The following is an 18,949-nucleotide window of genomic DNA, read 5'->3' as shown; positions in this document are numbered from 1 at the left end:
GGGCTCAAGCTGGTGAGCCTTGCTCAAACCAGATGAGCCAGCGCTCAAGCTGGCAAACTCGGGGTCTCAAACCTAGGTCCTCCACATCCCAGTCCAACGCTCTATCTATTGCGCCACTGCCTGGTCAGGCAAGAAGTTGTTTTGAAAGAATTTACATTGACTATAGATAAAGAGGCAGAGGGCGAGAATGAAGCAGGGACAGTTCTAAGATAGGTGCACAGTACATAAGGAAAAAATATTTACTACTTTTGATTGATTGTGGGCAACAGTCCAGAAAGTTCCTGCATAAGCAGGACTCAGTGGTGTCTGGTGGTCAACTGTTTCTTTTTAGATAGCCACATGGAAGTTGATTCAAAGCTCCAGCATACATTCAGAGATATATCAGCCTTTTGTTAGTTGGCTCACAACGATTTTTTTTTTTAGATTTTATTTATTCATTTTTAGAAAGAGAGAGTACAGATAAAGAGAGAGAGAGAGGAGAGGGGGAGGAGCAGGAAGCATCAACTCCCGTATGTGCCTTGACCAAGCAAGCCCAGGGTTTTGAACCAGCAACCTCAGCACTGCAGGTCGATGCTTTATCCACTGCGCCACCACAGGTCAGGCGGCTCAAAACTATTAACTGATGTTGGGCAAATAAGTTTGTAAAATATGTTTTTTAGGTTTGCTCGCTTATATCTTGCATTGGCCTGGGCAGCGCCATGTGTATGTAGTCTGTGAAACACTGCGTGCTTACCCTCAGAGCAGCAGATTGCAGATTGAAGATTACCTTCCTGCTTGGGAGGGGTCCCTGTATTGCTAATGTTTGCTGGAGAAGGGATTTTTTCCCCCAGCCTAGGTTTTGCAGGAAGAGGAGTGCAGATGTGAAACTGGAGCTGAGGGGTTTGGGGAGCTCTGCTGAAGCTGGTGGGGGCCTTTGATTCCAGGAAGAACCAGAGAAGATTTTCCAGGTTGTGGAACTGAAGATTTTCTGAGTTGTGGAACCGGAGAATGTGTCAGAGCTTTGGAAGCTCCGAAAGCGGTCATCCCGGCCTATTTGCTCGTCTGCCGGTATGACACTTTAATAAAAACAAAATGGCCCGCCATTTTTTGGCTCCACTGTTTTTTTTTTACCATCTGCTTAAATGCAATGAGAACCTGCATGTCCACTCTTGGGCAGATAAACTATATTATGCTCACTTTGTTAAAGATGACGCTGCCCACATGGAAGCCATCACCCAGGTGATATTAATGTGTGTTGGGAGTGGGCTGTGGGCAGGCAGGATCCTTGTAGCCTGGGGCTTGGTTTTAGGACTAAACCTTTCCCACCCTTTTTGAAGTGGGGTGTTGAAATCCCATCATACCTCAGATAAATGACTGTATTAGAGACTTCCCTATTTTGTATATTGAATTAAAGGTTTTGATTGCTGCACTATAAAGTGGGGCAGATCAGGAGCTTGCTCTCCCGGTTCCTGAGATTAGCATTAGAGAGGAGAGCAGAGAAAGGCCACATGGAGGAGGCCAGGAGAAGCAGCCAAGATGGTGGAGTGCTGAAGGAAAAACCAGTTTGTGCAGAGTTTGTGCAGGGAGAAGGAAGGAGATGGGGAACAGAGGTGAATAAATCTGGTGAGCTAGAAACCTTTATTCTAGGAAACTCGAATAAGTCAGTAGCTTTGTGAGTGCTGAATGAGTGGGTTTTGGAGCCCAGTGTGTGTTTTTACTTGCACGCCGGGTGCAAGTTAGGATTAAGGATGATGGCCCATCAGCTTTTGGCTCCGTTGTTTCTTTACCGACTGTCTGAATCCAATGCAAACCTGCATGGGCCAGGCTGCTGTGATGGTGGCCGTGGATACTGGCCTCACAGCCATGATGGCAGCAGCTACTGGCCATACAACTGGTTAATCATCCTTGTCTTTCTACCAGCTATAATTTAATTTAGGACATCTCAGAATCTTTCTTACAAATAAGACTAAACTGGGCGTACTGGACAGCCATGCTGTATAATCCACTCCACAGCTACTGAGGCTACGGTCAGCTACCTCAACTTCTCATTGAGCCCCATGGTGGCCCCAATCTAGACGTCAGTCATCCCTTCTCCCTGCTGGCAGCTGCAGCAGGCTGGGGTGCTGTGGCCCGGTGAAGGGGCCTGCTCACTATTATGGCTTGGTATGGAGCCAAGAAGGGTTCTGAGGCCCCTGCACATGCAAAGAAGTCACCCGAGATCTTGGCCCAAAGCTGACCATTGAGCCTTACCTGTCCTTAATAAGGGGAAGTGCTGGGTGAGAAAAGGAGAGCCTAGTCTTAAAATTGAACATATTTCCTTGGTTACTCCCTAGAAGTAGGGAATGTTCACACAGCTATATGCACCAGGTACTTTCTGATAGAATCAATTGGAGTCTGAAAGACCAGTGTAACAGGCTTTAATGAAAGGAAACCTGCCAGGCTGTCTCGTAAGGGAGAGCAGCCCCGGCTACAGACTTAGGCTATGTTTTAAGGCAGGGGTCCCCAAACTTTTTACACAGGGGGCCAGTTCACTGTCCCTCAGACTGTTGGAGGGCCAGACTATAAAAAAAATATGAACAAATCCCTGTGCACATTGCACATATCTTATTTTAAAGTAAAAAACAAAACGGGAACAAATACAATATTTAAAACAAAGAACGAGTAAATTTAAATCAACAAACTGACCAGTATTTCAATGGGAACTATGCTCCTCTCACTGACCACCAATGAAAAAGGTGCCCCTTCTGAAAGTGCGGTGGGGGCCGAATAAATGGTCTCAGGGGGCCGCATGCGGCCCGCGGGCCGTAGTTTGGGGACCCCTGTTTTAAGGGCTAGGTTTAGGGAAGTAGGAAGGGCAGTGGGGCATTTGCTGATTGGCTGCTGCTATCGCTGGGCACAGGGATGCCTTTCCACTAATTACGGATGTTGGTGGCTTTTCAATCGTCAGCAATTTTAACCATCCATGACTTCACCGGACATTCCTTTGCGGTTGGTCACCTGCCGCAAGCCCTGAAATGAAACTCGTGCCGGCAGCGTGAAAGAAATGAAACTAAGGCTTTCCATGAAGACTTGTTGACAGACGCTATGATGATTTAGACGCTGTGCTTGTAGTGTGGAAAAGAAGCCATGCTGAGATGTGTGGATCCAAAGAATGAGTTGGGGCCACAGACTGAGCCTGACAAGCTCAGGTGAGCCTGCACGGGGGCCTTGCTGACTCAGAGATTTAAGGGAACCACACAGGATGGTCTGAAATTAAACCTATCTAACTGACAGCAGCTCATGGTGGGTGGTCATGTCCCAGGCTGATCGTTTCCTCTAACAAAGGTCAATGTGTTGTAAGGTACCAAAAGCTACAGAATTAATATTAATATTTTAGGAAGCTTAAAGAACATTCTATTAATTTGGGCAAGGCGTGCAGAAAGATTTTGTAAGTGTGATTTCTATGCTTGTGTGATTAGCATCAAAACCAGGATGGCCGATGGCACTGAATTGTAAATGCAGAGGAGAAGGAGATTTGGATTCTCTGACCTTCCCCCACACCTATAAGAAAGCGAATGAATAGCTAGCCAGGTGCAGGAAGAGAAAAGATTAAATTAAACCTTTTCTTATATTGATGGGCCATTTACAGGCATTTGTCCCCATGGAAACTACCCCTCCCCTCCTGAAAGCATGTAGTTAATGTATATATCTCTGAACAAAGGAATAGCAAATGAACACTGGCAGATGTGGGAATGTCTTTCGATACATAGAGTGACATTTTTGTCATTGTGGTGCCTTGTAAGTTTTAATGTATGAGGCTTCTTTTTGTGGTTCCTATAGACAAATGTTGTGAACTTGCTAATGAATTATGTCCCCCCCCCCTTCATCCTTTTCCCAAACCTGTATAGGTGAAAACAAAGTTTATAAGTTTATGCCATGATGTCAGGCTTTTCCCCCGCCCATGTATAATTAAGGGTATATAACCAGCCCCTAGAATATTATAGATACACATGATTTGGGACTGCTGCCCCGTGTAAGATATATGCGGCCGGCATATTTAATAAATTTCCTCCTTCAATAAAACTTTTCCAAATTCATCTGGACTGGGTGTCTCTACATGAACTTGATGAAATGAGGTACAGTGACTTTCAGAATCTGGAGTGCAGTACTTTATAACAAATGCTTACTTTACTCAAGCCTGTCTGTTGTCTTTTTGCATCTATGATAAGGTACCTGATAACCTGATAATGTGTCTTTCCTGCCCACCAACAAGGGCAGGCATCCCTCCACAGCAGGAACCTTCTTTTTTTTTTTTTTTTCTTTTTCTTTTTTACACAGGGACAGAGAGAGAGAGTCAGAGAGAGGGATAGATAGGGATAGACAGACAAGAATGGAGAGAGATGAGAAGCATCAATCATCAGTTTTTCATTGCAACACCTTAGTTGTTCATTGAATGCTTTCCCATATGTGCATTGACCACGGGCCTTCAGCAGACCGAGTAACCCCTTGCTTGAGCCAGTGACCTTGGGTCCAAGCTGGTGAGCTTTACTCAAGCCAGATGAGCCTGCGCTCAAGCTGGCAACCTCGGGGTCTTGAACCTAGGTCCTCTGCATCCCAGTCCAATGCTCTATCCGCTGCACCACTGCCTGGTCAGGCAGCAGGAACCTTCTTATTGTTATTGTTCTCATGTGACTCATCAACTATTAACTGTCTTGTTCCTGTCTATATAAAAGAAGTTTCAGCATGTACACTTTTACTTTCTATCTAATCCCAGAGATTTCTCTGCTCTGCTTTCTCCCGCCTCCCTAATCTGTCACCAATCAATGTCATGTGTTGGAGACTGAAAAATAAACAGGGTATTTTGTGGTCTGGATATCTAGGGGACAGAGGTGTTGGGCCCAGCCCCCACCTCACCTGCCTGATTGAGTTGCAGGAGGCTGTGCTTGATTCTCGCTCGTCCCACCCATGTTCTCCGGAAGAGACTGGAAGCTAGTTTCTTATTGGCGTAAAGTTAGATTGAATGGTATGGTGGGGGTTGTTTTTGAGTTGCCTTGGAAACTTAATTGAATTGCTAATGGACCATGTTTTTCCGTGAATAAAGATGGACGTCTTTCCTGGGGAAGCCATGTTGCAGCTCAGGAACAGTAGTGACTGTTGGCAAGCCATGGCGTCCTCCCGAACCCATCCAGTATGTATATATCTTTAAGTTTCTGTCTATCTTTAATTCAATTTCATACCTTTTCCCACTCGAGACCCCGGAATAGACTTGTTGAGGCTGGTTTGCGACAGTCATGTAACCCCTTTATGCCTTCCCCTTTGATTCTGATGAATAAAATTGAGGAGCCCTGAGGAGCCACTGCGCCACCTCACCCGCAGGTGTTGTAAAGTACCAAAAGCTACAGAATCAATATTAATATTTTAAGAGGCTTAAAGAACATTTTATTAATTTGAGTTAAGGTGCGCAGAGAAATTTTGTGAATAATCTCTGTACTGTGTGATTGGCATCAAACCAGGATGGCCCTGGGCATTGTATTGTAAATGCAAAGGGAAGGAAAACATGGGTTCCCTGACATTCCACCACACCTGTGGGGAAAGGGGTGAATGGCTAGCCAGGTGCAGGAAGAGAAAAGCCAAAATAAACCTTTTTTATAGTAATGAGCCATTTGCAGGCATTTGTCCCCAGGAAACTACCTCTCCCATATGAATGCATATAGTTAATATGTGTGACTCTGGACAGAGAGATGGCGGATAAACATTAGAAAATATAGGAATGCCTTTTAATATGTAAAGAGACATCTTTCTATCATTGTGTTGACTTGTAAATTTTGTTTTCTCCAAAATGATGTATGGCTTGCAAATTGAACATGGTCCTATCATGTTAAAGGACATATGACTATAATCCTAGTGGTAAAGGGCACCTAATTGCAATTTTTGCTTCTATACTTCCCACTTGCGAAACTATAAAAACTAAAGTAGAACAAAGGGCCGGCGCGCTCTCCCTCAGATTTCTGTCGGAGTTGCCGCCGCTTGGCCAAGCTAGACAATAAAGCCTTGGTGTGTAATTGACGGACCTTGTTCATGTCTCCAATGTTTCAAGTCCCTCCGGATTAAGCTTAACAAAAATAAGTGGTGAAACTGCCATTTTCCAGAGTATTTTCTCAATCTCTTAAGACTTTGCTTGCTGGTAGTTGTAGACAGTTTGAAATATGGGTCAAATAAGTTTGCAAATATGATATATATGTTTGCTCGCTTATAGTTTGCATTGGATGTGGGGGACAGGCTGTAAGCAAGCAAGGTCCTTATAGCCTAAGGCTTAGGGTTTTTGTTTTTGTTTTTTTATTCATTTTAGAAAGGAGAGAGAGGGAGTGGGAGAGAGAGAGAGGAGAGAGAGAAGGTGGGGAGGAACAGGAAGCATCAACTCCCATATGTGCCTTGACCAGGCAAGCCCAGGGTTTCGAACGGGCGACCTCAGCATATCCAGGTCGACGCTTTATCCACTGCGCTACCACAGGTCAGGCCTAAGGCTTAGTTTTAAGACTAAGCTTTTCCCACCCTTTTAATACTAAGATCTTCTCAACACTAAGCTTTTCCCCACCCCCTTGACCTTTGCATGATGTGGGGTGGTGTAGTCTTATGAGGAATCTCATTTATGCCTCAGATAAGTGGCTTTGTATCAGAGAATTCCTTATTTGTATATTGGCTTAAAGGTTTTGATTTCTACACTATAAAATGGGGCAGACCGGGGGCTTGCTCTCTCTCGGTTCCTGCTATTAGGATTGCAAGGAGAAGCAGTCAAGATGGCAGAGTGCTGAAGGAGAAGCCAGTCTGTGCAGAGTTTGTGCAGAGAGAAGGAGATGGGGAACAGAGGTGAATAAGGCTAGTGGAGCCTTTGATTCTAGGAAATTCAGATGAGTCAGTGGCTTTGGAAGCCCTGAATGGAAAGGGAAGTATTTTCCTACCATATGTATTTCTTGTCTGCTGGGTGCAAGCTAGGATTAAAGGTAATAGCCCACCAGTTCTTGGCTCCGTTGTTTCATTACCGTCTGTTCGAATCCAATGCGAACCTGCACAGGCCAGGCGGCCGTGATGGTGGCCATAGATACTGGCCATACAGGCTCAAATAAACTCATAAAAAAATTCTTACAGGTCTAGAAGTCTTTTTTTTTAAGTTGATACATGGCTTGAACAGTTGAGGACCAAGGAGTCTGGAGTGGGGTTGGCTGATGCTGGATGGCAGCACCATGAGCTGCCAAGATCCCAGGCCCCTGTGTCTTTCCACACGCCTTCTTCCTGTGCCTCTGCTGGCCTCATGGTCACAGCGTGGCTGCTGTGCTTCCAGCATCACACCTGAGATTTTAGCAGGAAGAAGGGGCCAAGGCAAAAACCAAGCCAGCCACATCTGTACATTTTTATCAGAAAAACAACAGCTGCCCCAGAAGTCCGACGCAGCAGGTTCCGCCTCATCTTGTGGCCAGTGATCACTATCACTACTACTTGCAAGGAAGGCTGGGAAGTCAACTCTTTTACTGGGTATATTGGGGTTTTGTAAGTATGGGAAAAGGGAACATGACCCCCAGGGAGGAGACAAACAGTGTTGAGTGACTGAGGACTCAGAATCCAGCTAGACCCCCTTTCTGCAGACACGAAGGGGGAGGGGTGAAAACTTTTCTATGGCTGCTTAGAGACCTATCCCCCAATCTCTTTCTTAATTCTTTGTTTAATATAAGCCACTTTTAAATCTGTCCTGGGCCCGGCTAAGGGCTTCACGAAGACCAGAATCTAGTAAGAATTAGGTACATGGCCAGAGCTGCCCTGCTTTGCACAGCCAGGTCCTGGGGGTCTCCTGGCGTGAAGAACCAGCAGGCCCGGTGCAGCTAAGGGGCCTGCTGTAGGGACAGTGTCTCCCTTGTTTTCTCCAGGACCCTGTGTGTTCACAGGAAAGGGGGCAGGTCCCAGTATCAGTAAGAAGGGTGAAAGACGAGGGATAGGGAATTTATCTCTCCACTTAGCTCCTTTTTATAACTTGGGGGTGGATGGGTAATAAAGCAGAACCACCATCACCCCTAAAAGAAAGAGAAGCACCTGCTTCAAAATGAAGGCCTAGAAAAGCATGGCCACATAATCCCCTTTGCACGTGTCATCTTCATTGAGGCTGGGCTCTGGGGTCTGGCAGGGGTGAGGGTGCGCAAGAATCCAGCCTCAGGTCCCACACAGCTCCTATGGGACTTCCGGTCCCACCAGAGCTCCTGAACAGACTTCTGTCATAAGTGATCGATCACGGACAGCATCCCTGCTCTCTCCTATTTTTCCCAACAAAGTATCACTATCCTTTAGCGCAGAGCACTGTCTGCCCCATCCCCCCACCCTGCCTCCACCCTGCCCATGCCAGCTTTCATAGCTCTCTAGTTAATCCTTTCTTTTCCTATCTTCCTCCCTGGGTCCCTCCAAGCCCAGGACCTGGTCAATATTCCTTTGTCCCCAGAGCCGGGAACATGCATAGACCAATGAACAGGCTAGCAGATGGAAAGAGAGCTGCATGGGTGGCTGCACGGTGGACGGGACGCAGCCTAAGTGAGGAAACCCGGGCCGTGGGAAAGCCTGCCCCGCTGGAAGGAGAAGGAATAGCGAGAGGCTTAGAAGGGCCTTGGCTGATGCACAGTTCAGCCAGTCCTCACAAAAAGCCTACCTCCAAAGCTCCCAGAGTCTACTCTCCAGCGGACTTGAGGATGTAGTTCAGGGGTCCCCAAACTTTTTACACAGGGGGCCAGTTCACTGTCCCTCAGACCGTTGGAGGACCGCCACATACAGTGCTCTTCTCTCTGACAGCCAATGAAAGAGGTGCCCCTTCCGGAAGTGCGGTGGGGGGCCGGATAAATGGCCTCAGGGGGCCATAGTTTGGGGACGCCTGATGTAGTTCCTGGCAAGACTCTTACTGCCCTCGCAGGTTCCCAGGGGAGTGACGTGGTCACAGAGAAATGGCTTTGCCTCTCTGGGCCTCAGCTGGCTCATCTATAGAATGGGGAGAGCAATCGCCCTCCCCCTAGAGTGCAGTGCGGTCAGATGAGGCCTGAGTGGACAGCTGCTGACCCGAGAGAGGGAGGTGTGTGGCTGAAGGGGTGGTGTGGCTGTGAGGGTGAGGACAGGGACCAGGGAGGCAAGGGGACCACGGCAGGCTCCCAGACTCCCTCTCATGGCCACAAGGCCTGCTGGAGCATGTGCTCATCTGCCACCTCATGTGGGAGAGTCACCACCAGGCCCTTGTTCTCCTGCATGGTCTCGCGGATGATTTCGTAGGCCTTCCGGTTCCCAGACCAACAGCGGCGCGCCACCTGCCGGCAGGGTGCGAAGAGGGCTAAGCAGCAGCCAGCGCCAACATCACCAGGTTCCCAGCAAGACATTCTGCATACACTGGGGCTGGGCTCAAACCCCTGGGGGGCCCCCTGTGCTGTCAGAGGTCAGTCTGTCCTGGCACCACCCAAGGATCTGACCTCCTCCTCTGTTGGCCCAATTACTATTTACCTGCCTCTCTAATCTAAAACTGGCCATCCTTCCGCCCAGCCTCCCCACTCCACACAGGACACAGGCCAGACATCCAGGAGTCATCTCAGCACCCTCCTCTTTGGTCTCATAGGGTGAACACCCATCTCTGATCTGCTGTAAAATCTCTCTACGTCCATTCCCTTTCTCCACCTCCGTAGCCAGCGCTCCCTGGGTGATGGTCCTAGGACCTCCCCAGCCTCCCTGCCGCCACTCTTGCCCAGCCCTGTCCACTGGAACTCCCACACATCCTCCAGTTCTCCTCTTTCTGCTTCACTGGCTTCAGGATAAAGACTCCGCCCCTCCGCTGGGGGCCCCCGGAGAGTTGGGCCCTCCAAGACCCCCTTTACTTCCACTCTCACGTCCACTGTCTGGGCCACCCAGTGTTAAACTCTCTGGTCTCCGGTGCCCTGCTCCCCATTTTGCTCACGGCTGCACATGCCCTTCCTCATTAGCACCCAACTGCCAGTGTGTTTTTCCGTCCCAGCTGCCCCCTGCTGTGGTCCTAGCGAGGATAGAGACCCCCCCCCCCCACATACACACACATTCTGAGAACGCCTGGATCACAGCAAAGCTAATCATTGCTGCCCAGCCAGAGGCTGTCCTAGCTTAGGCCCTGTGCTCCCTGACTGGCCTCAGATGATGGAAAGGTAAGGCTTTAGAAGAAGGCCTCTTCTATCAGCAATAAGGGTGCTCTCACTGGGAGGGCAGGGTCGGAGGCCGGGAGTCCCCTGTGCGGAGAGAGGCTCAACTGGACAGTAAGGCAAGGAGATGCAAAGAAGCCTCTAGAAACTGCTCGGGAGCGCTGAGGGCCGCTGCCCAGGAGAGACGTGAATGAGGATGAATGGCAGGATGGGCTCCTGACCATTTCTGGGGTAAAAAGAGCAGCACTCTTGACTCAGGTCCGCAGTTAGAAGGGACAGAGAGCCACCGATGGAGAGGGAAAGCAGGGGAGAGACAGATCTGGGGTGACTTACTCCATTGGAGACATCCCAACTGAGCATCATCCTAGCCTTCTGCTCAGCCTCCGGGCTCCCATCCAGCAAGAGGCCGAACCCACCGTTGATCACCTCACCCCTGCAAGAGGCAAAGAGTTTCCAGGTCACTTCATTTTAAAAAAATATATTATTATTTAAAAATTTTTTTTTCTAAGTGAGAAGTGGGGAGGCAGAGAGACAGACTCCCGCATATGCACTGACCAGTATCCACCTGGCAAGCCCCCTATGGGGCAATGCTCTGCCCATCTGGGCATTGCTCTGTTGCTCTGCAATGGAGCTATTTTAGTGCCTAAGGTTAGGCCATGGAGCCATCCTCAGCGCCCAGGTCAACGTGCTCCAACCAAGCTATGGCTGTGGGAGCAGAAGGGAGAGAGAGAAGGGGGAGGGGTGTGCCCTGACCTGGACTCGAACCCAGGACATCCACATGCCGGGCCAGTGCTCTACCACTGAGCCAACTGGCTAGGGCCCAGGTCACTTCTGACTCTCACAGGACAGACAGAAATACATGCGAGTGTTGGAATGTTCTGGAAGACTTGCTGGAAGATGTGTTGTCGTCGGTGCCTGGGGCCAGAGCCCGTGCCCTCTTGACAGTCTGTGGATGCCTCACGCTTCTGTGCGTCCCGCTCACGCCTCTGTGCTTCACTCCATGGGCCCCGAGCCCCCCTTCAGGATCCGCTCACGTGTCACCTCTTGCTTGAAGCCTGACCTCCCGAGGGTGACGTGACCTCCTTCTCCTGTGCTTCTCACAGTGCTTCTCACAGTGCTTCCTATAAAGGTATGCTTCCTTGGGGGTCTCTGGTATCACTCAACTCAGTTGTTATTCCTGATTTTCTCCTTATGCTCCTGTTTTCCTTATCTCTTCTTTTACTTGCTTTAGATGTATTTTGGGGTCCTGATCGGTTGATTTGAAAGCTGAGTTCCTTTATTTCTAACATTTCCTGTTTTCTAGTCATTGCATTTCTTTGAGTTCTGTTTTGACCACCTTCTCTCACGGGTATGATGTGCTCTTGTGTCCATTTGTTTCTTAACAGAGGTCATTTGAATCTTATCTATGGTTTTTGTTTGTTTGTTTGTTTTTTGTGATAGAGACAGAGAGAGAGAGAGAGAGAGAGACAAAGAGAGGGACAGATAGGTACAGGCAGACAAGAAGGAACAGAGATGAGAAGCATCAATTCTTCATTGCGGTACCTTAATTGTTCATTGATTGCTTTCTCATATGTGCCTTGATGGGGGTGGGAAAATGGGGGGGGGCTACAGCAGAGCAAGTGACCCCTTGCTCAAGCCAGTGACCTTGGACTCAAGCTAGTGAGCCGTGCTCAAACCAGATGAGCCTGTGCTCAAGCCAGCAACCTCGTGGTTTCCAACCTGGGTCCTCTGCATCCCAGTCCGATGCTCTATCCACTGCTCCACCTCCTGGTCAGGCTTATGTGAGTATGTTAATACGATTACACTGTTCGCACATTTGCCCTGTGGGTTTTCTCCATTAGCCACGAGGACCCTCTCCTTCCTGGCACCCCCACACCTCCATCCTCACCCTTGACATCATTTCCAATGCCTGCTGGATCCCACTGCAGTTCTGGCTCAGCTGTCTCACTATACTTCACGTGACCCCCTCAGTTACCCACACAGGAAACCCCTCAGTCTAGTCATTACCTTCTGGGGTTCTACTGCCAAACACGGATGCCTGGGACTACAGCATATGGCCTCTCAGTACCCAGTGCCAATGAGTTTGCTCTTTCTCCTTCCCACACCCAGAAGGGACGTTCAGTTTCTCTAGTCTCAGATCCTTCAGAACTGTCAGGCCTGCTTTTCTGCCCAGCCTAGACTCTACTAACAACTTCAATCAGTTCCCCCCAAGAAAGTGGGGAGCATTCTGCCCCAGGAGCCACCAGTGCTCCCGCTCTGGGCACAGACACGGCTCCTGCCTGGCTGGGAGCCCAGTGTTGATGCCAGCCCACACCTGGCCGGCCCCGGGCCTGCACGCAGACTCCCAGCACGTCTCCATCAGCCTCCAGGGTGGGATGCTCTGACTAGATCTAAGTTCATAACCATTCACCTGTCAGAGGCTGATGCTGGTTATCAGGGAAGAAAGCAGAAGGCAGCAAAAGTCATCAAGGGCCCTGGCCGGTTGGCTCAGCGGTAGAGCGTCGGCCTGGCGTGCAGGGGACCCGCGTTCGATTCCCAGCCAGGGCACATAGGAGAAGCGCCCATTTGCTTCTCCACCCCCCCCCCCTCCTTCCTCTCTGTCTCTCTCTTCCCCTCCTGCAGCCAAGGCTCCATTGGAGCAAAGATGGCCCGGGCGCTGGGGATGGCTCCTTGGCCTCTGCCCCAGGCTCTAGAGTGGCTCTGGTCGCGGCAGAGCGATGCCCCGGAGGGGCAGAGCATCGCCCCCTGGTGGGCAGAGCATCGCCCCTGGTGGGCGTGCTGGGTGGATCCCAGTCGGGCGCATGCAGGAGTCTGTCTGACTGTCTCTCCCCGTTTCCAGCTTCAGAAAAATACAAAAAAAAAAAAAAAAAAGTCATTAAGTGAGGTCTCCTATGTGTCCTTCAGCCAAAGAGGTCTTTTTGAGATTAGAACTATGTCTTTCATTTTAGGATCTGGCATGCCCAGATGGTCAGAGACCAAAGCTGTTCAGCTCTGGGTGTCTTCTGCAAACTTCGCCCATGGGGGAACCCTGAACATGCTGAGCCTAAGAAAACGGGGTGCTAATGGCAGCGTTGCTATCAGTGCAGCATTTGGGGTTACTCAGTGTTGAGACAACGAGCCCTTTAAGAAAAACATAAAAGTAGAGCCCTGCATCACACGTAAAGAAAAACAAAATCCCTATGTACTAAGAAATATTTAAAGTTACAAGATAAATAAAGAAAGTTTAGGAGAATGTTTAAGTCAGGAGTGGGGGAAGTTTTTTTAAAGTGACATTTAAAAAAACAAAGGGCCAGAATAGAAAAGCCACTGGATAAATATGTAAAGCCCTCCTGTGAGAAGAGGGGGTGTCCAGGTATCCCTTTCCAGAAAGCCCAGCTGTGGTTCACTCACATCCCCCAACAATAATTACATACTTAGGGTCCCACTTGAGGTAGGGACTGAGCAATACCATGGCACCTGTCCATTTTTGCCCGAAGAGACTCCTACAATGGCTCTTGAGCTCCTGGCCAGCAGCAAGACTGTCAGGCCCACAGGAAAGCTGAGGGCTCCCGGCCCCACTGCCTCACCTCCACCTTTACCAGGAGGTGCTCCCCAAGAACCCTTCTGCACACTCCCAACCTCACCTCAGCATCCGCCTCCCAGAAAACCTAGCTGTACAGATGCTTTAAACAAAGTTCAGAGACAAGTGACACGAACCAGTACATCCATCGTATTCTAGAACAGATGAAGAATGCTTGCAAATCAATAAGAAAAAGGCACACAACTCAAAAACAAAAACTGCAAGTGAGCAAGTCAAATTAAAACAAGAAATTGTTACTCCTTGCCCACCAGGCTGGTAAATCCATGTTATCATCAGTGAGTGATCCCAGTTACTGTGATGAGGTATTGCCAACAGGAATTTTAGATCATGAAATTGGATAGTAGCTATCAAAGTTTAAAACGCCTACGTTTATTGAACCTGTGGTTACAAATGACAGGCACAGGACAGAGGTTAACGTCTGCGGGGAGATGCTACACACCAGGCACTGTTCTGGCTCCTTTATAAGAGGTTGGAGGTGGATTGGCACATGTGCGCAGGCCAGGTCTCCTGCAGCCCCGGGTCACTGTGACATCTAGGCAAAGTTCCTTCCTTATCTTTGCTGGGTGGTACTTCTTCTTCCTTAGATGGGTCTGTAGTGGTAATTAGGTGACCGAGCATGCAAATTTCTTGGAAGAGCTCATGCATATTCTGTACTATATGAGCCTTAGCTATTATTACCTCATTTAATCTTCACCACTAGCCTACAAAGTGATGGCCGTTATTATGACCATTTTGTCAATGAGAGACAAAGCTTCAACGCCCAACTTGTGTAGACAAACCCAATTCACAAGCCATGCTGCTACTTATGGTAATTGTGTTCGTCATGTTAATGGTACACACAGAGATGCTCCCTGCTGCCCTGGTGGTGGGAGGGAGGAGGAGGTCTGTGTGTGCAGATGGCAGGAGCCCTCAGTGCTCTGGCTGCTGAGAGTGTGCTGCTCGGGCGGCAGGGACAGCATCACAGAAGCTGGTTAGAGACGCTGCATTCACCACCCTGCAGATCTGCCGCATCAGAATCTCCATTTTAACAAGCCCTCCTGGGACTTCTGTGCAAGTTCAAGTTTGAGATGTCCTCTAAGCCAGTGGTCCCCAACCTTTTTTGGGCCACGGACCGGTTTAATGTCAGAAAATATTTTCACGGACCGGCCTTTAGGGTGGGACGGATAAATGTATCATGTGACCGAGACAAGCGTCAAGAGTGAGTCTTAGATGGATGGAACAGAGGGAATCTGGTCATTTTTTAAAAATAAAACATCATTCAGACTTAAATATAAATAAAACGGAAATAATGTAAGTTATTTATTCTTTCTCTGCGGACCGGTACCAAATGGCCCACGGATCGGTACCGGTCCATGGCCCGGGGGTTGGGAACCACTGCTCTAAGTGGAAAAAATGTCAGTATCTGAGCAAAGATGGTTGACTGAGTACATCAATGTATTCCTCAAAGACATGGGCGCTGGGGCTGGATCTAGGAGTGAGTACAGAAGGGACATCAGAAGGTGAGAGAGTGAGCATGAAACACAGGACCGAGAGAAAGGCCCAGAGCTCGGCAGTGAAGCCCTATTCCTCCCACCTAGTTTGCAGAGCTGACCACACCCTCCCTGCACGGGCAAGAGAACCAGGGAGCCCTCTCTAAATGAGCAGATGGCCCAGGCAGCTGGACACAGGGATTGACACGAAATGAACACTCAGAAAGAGGAGCTCCGAGGAGGCAGGCTGGGCCACGGAAGGAGCGCAAAACAGCACACAGAGGACACTGACCATCAGGCAACATAAAATACAAAAACAGGAACCCAGGAAACAATTCGCAAAACTAGAAGCACATCAAGTAATAACAAGGTAAACTTCCAACTTAGAAATATAAATTGCCATTCAACAAAGAAAGAAAGAAAGCTGGAGTTGGAAGTTGTTTCCTTGTGGAATAGGAATGGCCATGGGACACATTATTGATTTCCCCTGCTGATTGTTGCAGTAAGCTCTGCAGGAGTATCTGATGGATTAAATTATGTATGTGTGAGTCTAATGGACTTCAACATGATTTGAGGTGTTCCCAAAAGAGCCTCCGAGAGCATCCAAGGATACAAGGGGTTGATGCCGGCGTCTTGCCAGTTTGGGGTCGCTGTTCGCAGAGCCTGGGAGAAGCCTTGGGGGCGGGAGCAACTTGGGAATTTGCCTTCCCCGTTCTGGGAGTCCTGGCGACAGGGGGTTAGAGGGAGCCGTGTCCTGCCTGAGTTCTGGCCCTGCTGTTCCCTGCTCTGAGGCTCTCCTGCTGTAGACTCTCAGCTATTCTGCTCTGCCCCTTCTTGCCCTCTGCTGTCCCATTGCCATGATGAGTGGATCCTGGGGGCAACAGGTTTGGGTCTAGGCCCCAGCTCTACCATCAACTCTGTGGCCTTGGGCAAGTTACTCCTCCTTCAGAGTCACTCTTCTCCTCCAGAACCCTCTTAGGAAACCTAGCGCCAGGGCCTGGCCTGTGGTGGCGCAGTGGATAAAGCACTGACCTAGAAATGCTGAGGTCGCTGGTTCGAAACCCTGGGCTTGCCTGGTCAAGGCACATATGGGAGTTGATGCTTCCAGCTCCTCCCCCCTGTCTCTCTCTCTGTCTCTCTCTCTCTCTCCCTCTCTCCTCTCTAAAATGAATAAATAAAAAAAATAAAAAACAACAACAACAAAAACCTAGCGCCAAAAGGCCAGGTAACCCATAGCCAGTCACCTTTCTGGCCCTGGTTCTCCCCAGCCTTCGTATCAGAAAAGACATGCATTTGGTTACATTTGCCATAAATGAGATCCACCTGACTAAGCTGCATGCAGCTCAACATCCCGGCCAAGCAGGCCCGCTGGAATGCCCTGGGAAGCTCGAGTGCTGACAGACTTGGCTCTGGGGGGCAAGGTCAGGCTTGCTCTTGCCAAAACGGGCTCCGAGGGCAGTTCAGAGCTGGCCAGGCCCAGGGAGCTGGCCTCCTGGAAGCCGCGGTGCCCCCTGCTGCGCTGGGTAGCCAGGAATTCAGCTTGTCCTGCGAGCTTCCCTAGGTGACCCCACAGAGGCGGACCTTGTGCAAGTGCCGCTCCTGCAGCATCTTAACCTCTTGGTACCTCAGTTTCCTCATCTGTAAAATGCATTTTTTCTTCTAAGACTGGGTGGATTTAAAAGAGCCTAGAAAAATAAAAAGTGGGTTTAAAGAGTCTAGAAAGTGCTTGCAATGGGATCCACATGCAATAAGTATTAGTTATTGTTGGGCAGATAAAATATATGTATTGTGCTCACTTTGTTAAAGACAGCGCTGCCCACGTGGAAGCTCATCGCCCAGGTTATGCTAGTTGCTCTTCTTGCTTGGGATGGGCGTGATTGTATTCATGTGTGTTGGGGGAGGGCTTTCTTGCTAAAAGGTTTTAAAAGCAAGAGAGATCACATTGTTCCGGAGAAGAGTGATTAAGTTCTAGGAGAAGCCCATGCTGGAGGAGAGCAGAGAAAGGCCACGTGGAGGAGAGGAGAAGCAGCCAAGATGGCGGAGTGCTGAGGGAGAAGCCAGACTGTGCAGGGAGAAGGAAGGAGATGGGGAACAGAGGTGAATAAGGCTGGTGAGCTAGAAACCTTTGATTCTAGAAAAACTCGGATAAGTCAGTAGCTTTGTGAGCACTGAATGAGTGGGTTTTGGAGCCCAGTGTGTGTTTTTACTTGCCCGCTGGGTGCAAGCTAGGATTAAAGCTAATGGCTCACCAGTTCTTGGCTCCATTGACTGTCTGAATCCAATGTGAACCTGCATGGGCCAGGCGGCTGTGATGGTGGCCGTGGCTACTGGCTTTACAGTTATTCATTATACTTATCAGTAGATGTGATATTGCGATTTATAGTAATGTGGACAAAAAAAGGGGCTACATGCTGAACCTGACAAGCTCAGGGAAAGCCTACATGGGTGTCCTTACAGACTCTGGGACCTAAAGTAAACACACAGGATGGTCTGAAATGGAAACTTTTTAACTAGAAGCGGTTTGTGGTGGGTAGTCATGTCCTAGGGAGTTAATTCTCTATCTGACCAATGTTTGCTTTGAAGCCTGTTTGTTGCCTTTTGCATCTGCAATAATGTATCTGATGACATGCCTTTGAATTGTAGGAGTATCTTTTTCTGCCTCCTCAGGGCAGGCATCCTACCAGAACAGGAACCAACAAACCCTTTCATTGTTATTATCATGCTAAGTAACCTAACCTATCTTGTGCCTCCCTATGTAAGAGGTTTTAGTTTCTACATTTTCACTTTTATCCAATCCCAGAAATATCCACCTTTTGCTTTCTCCCGCCTCTCTATCACCGATCAATTTCCTGTAGGCCCCTAGTCTTCCCCTTGGATTCTGATGTGTAAAATAAGTGGTGAAACCGCCATTTTTCAGAGCATTTTCTCAATCCGTTGAGACTTTGCTTCCCGGCAATTGTCCAACAGTTTGGCTCAAATAAACTCATAAAAAATTCTTACAGGTTTGGAGGTTTTTTTTAAGTTGATAGTAAGAAATATATATTTGGCCCTGGCCGGTTGGCTCAGTGGTAGAGCGTCAGCCTAGCGTGCGGAGGACCCGGGTTCGATTCCCGGCCAGGGCACACAGGAGAAGCGCCCATTTGCTTCTCCACCCCTCCGCCGCACTTTCCTCTCTGTCTCTCTCTTCCCCTCCCGCAGCCAAGGCTCCATTGGAGCAAAGATGGCCCGGGCGCTGGGGATGGCTCCTTGGCCTCTGCCCCAGGCGCTAGAGTGGCTCTGGTCGCAACATGGCGACACCCAGGAGGGTCGCAACATGGCGACGCCCAGGATGGGCAGAGCATCGCCCCCTGGTGGGCAGAGCATCGCCCCTGGTGGGCATGCCGGGTGGATCCCAGTCGGGCGCATGCGGGAGTCTGTCTGACTGTCTCTCCCTGTTTCCAGCTTCAGAAAAATGAAAAAAAAAAAAAAAAAAAAAAAAAAAAGAAATATATATTTGGTCTCCATCCCATTTCTAGCACAGAATTCCTAAAACCCTTTGGAATTCTCAGTGTTGAGAACAATGAAGATGTCTTTTGTTATGTTGATGAGGTGACTTCTGGACCCCTAGCTAAGGATGAGAGTTGGTTGCCTGGGAACCCACCTTGAATAGGGGGTTGGAACTTTCAGTCCCACCCCCAGACCTTCGGGGAAGAGGGCGGGACTGAAAGTTGAATTGATCAAAAATGTCCAGTGATTTCATCAATCATGCCTATGTAATGAAG

The 18,949-nt window shown here is 49.0% G+C and overlaps 1 protein-coding gene across 1 annotated transcript in view; it reads right to left on the bottom strand.

Annotated features, from left to right (window-relative positions):
• Positions 1 to 5,368: 5,368 nt before the first annotated feature.
• Positions 5,369 to 18,949, bottom strand: part of UROC1 (urocanate hydratase 1) — a 55,634-nt gene continuing 42,053 nt past the window's right edge. The window contains exons 20-21 of the mRNA XM_066246416.1: positions 10,473 to 10,572; positions 5,369 to 9,287 (exon numbers count right to left, since the gene is read on the bottom strand). Of these exons, the coding sequence (XP_066102513.1) occupies positions 9,147 to 9,287; positions 10,473 to 10,572 (241 nt within the window). The 3' untranslated portion in view covers positions 5,369 to 9,146. The remainder of the gene's footprint in view (positions 9,288 to 10,472; positions 10,573 to 18,949) is intronic.

This window comes from Saccopteryx bilineata, chromosome 11 (genome assembly GCF_036850765.1).
Source record: "Saccopteryx bilineata isolate mSacBil1 chromosome 11, mSacBil1_pri_phased_curated, whole genome shotgun sequence".
Taxonomy (NCBI): Eukaryota; Metazoa; Chordata; class Mammalia; order Chiroptera; family Emballonuridae; genus Saccopteryx; species Saccopteryx bilineata.
This window is presented reverse-complemented; position numbering and strand designations above follow the sequence as displayed.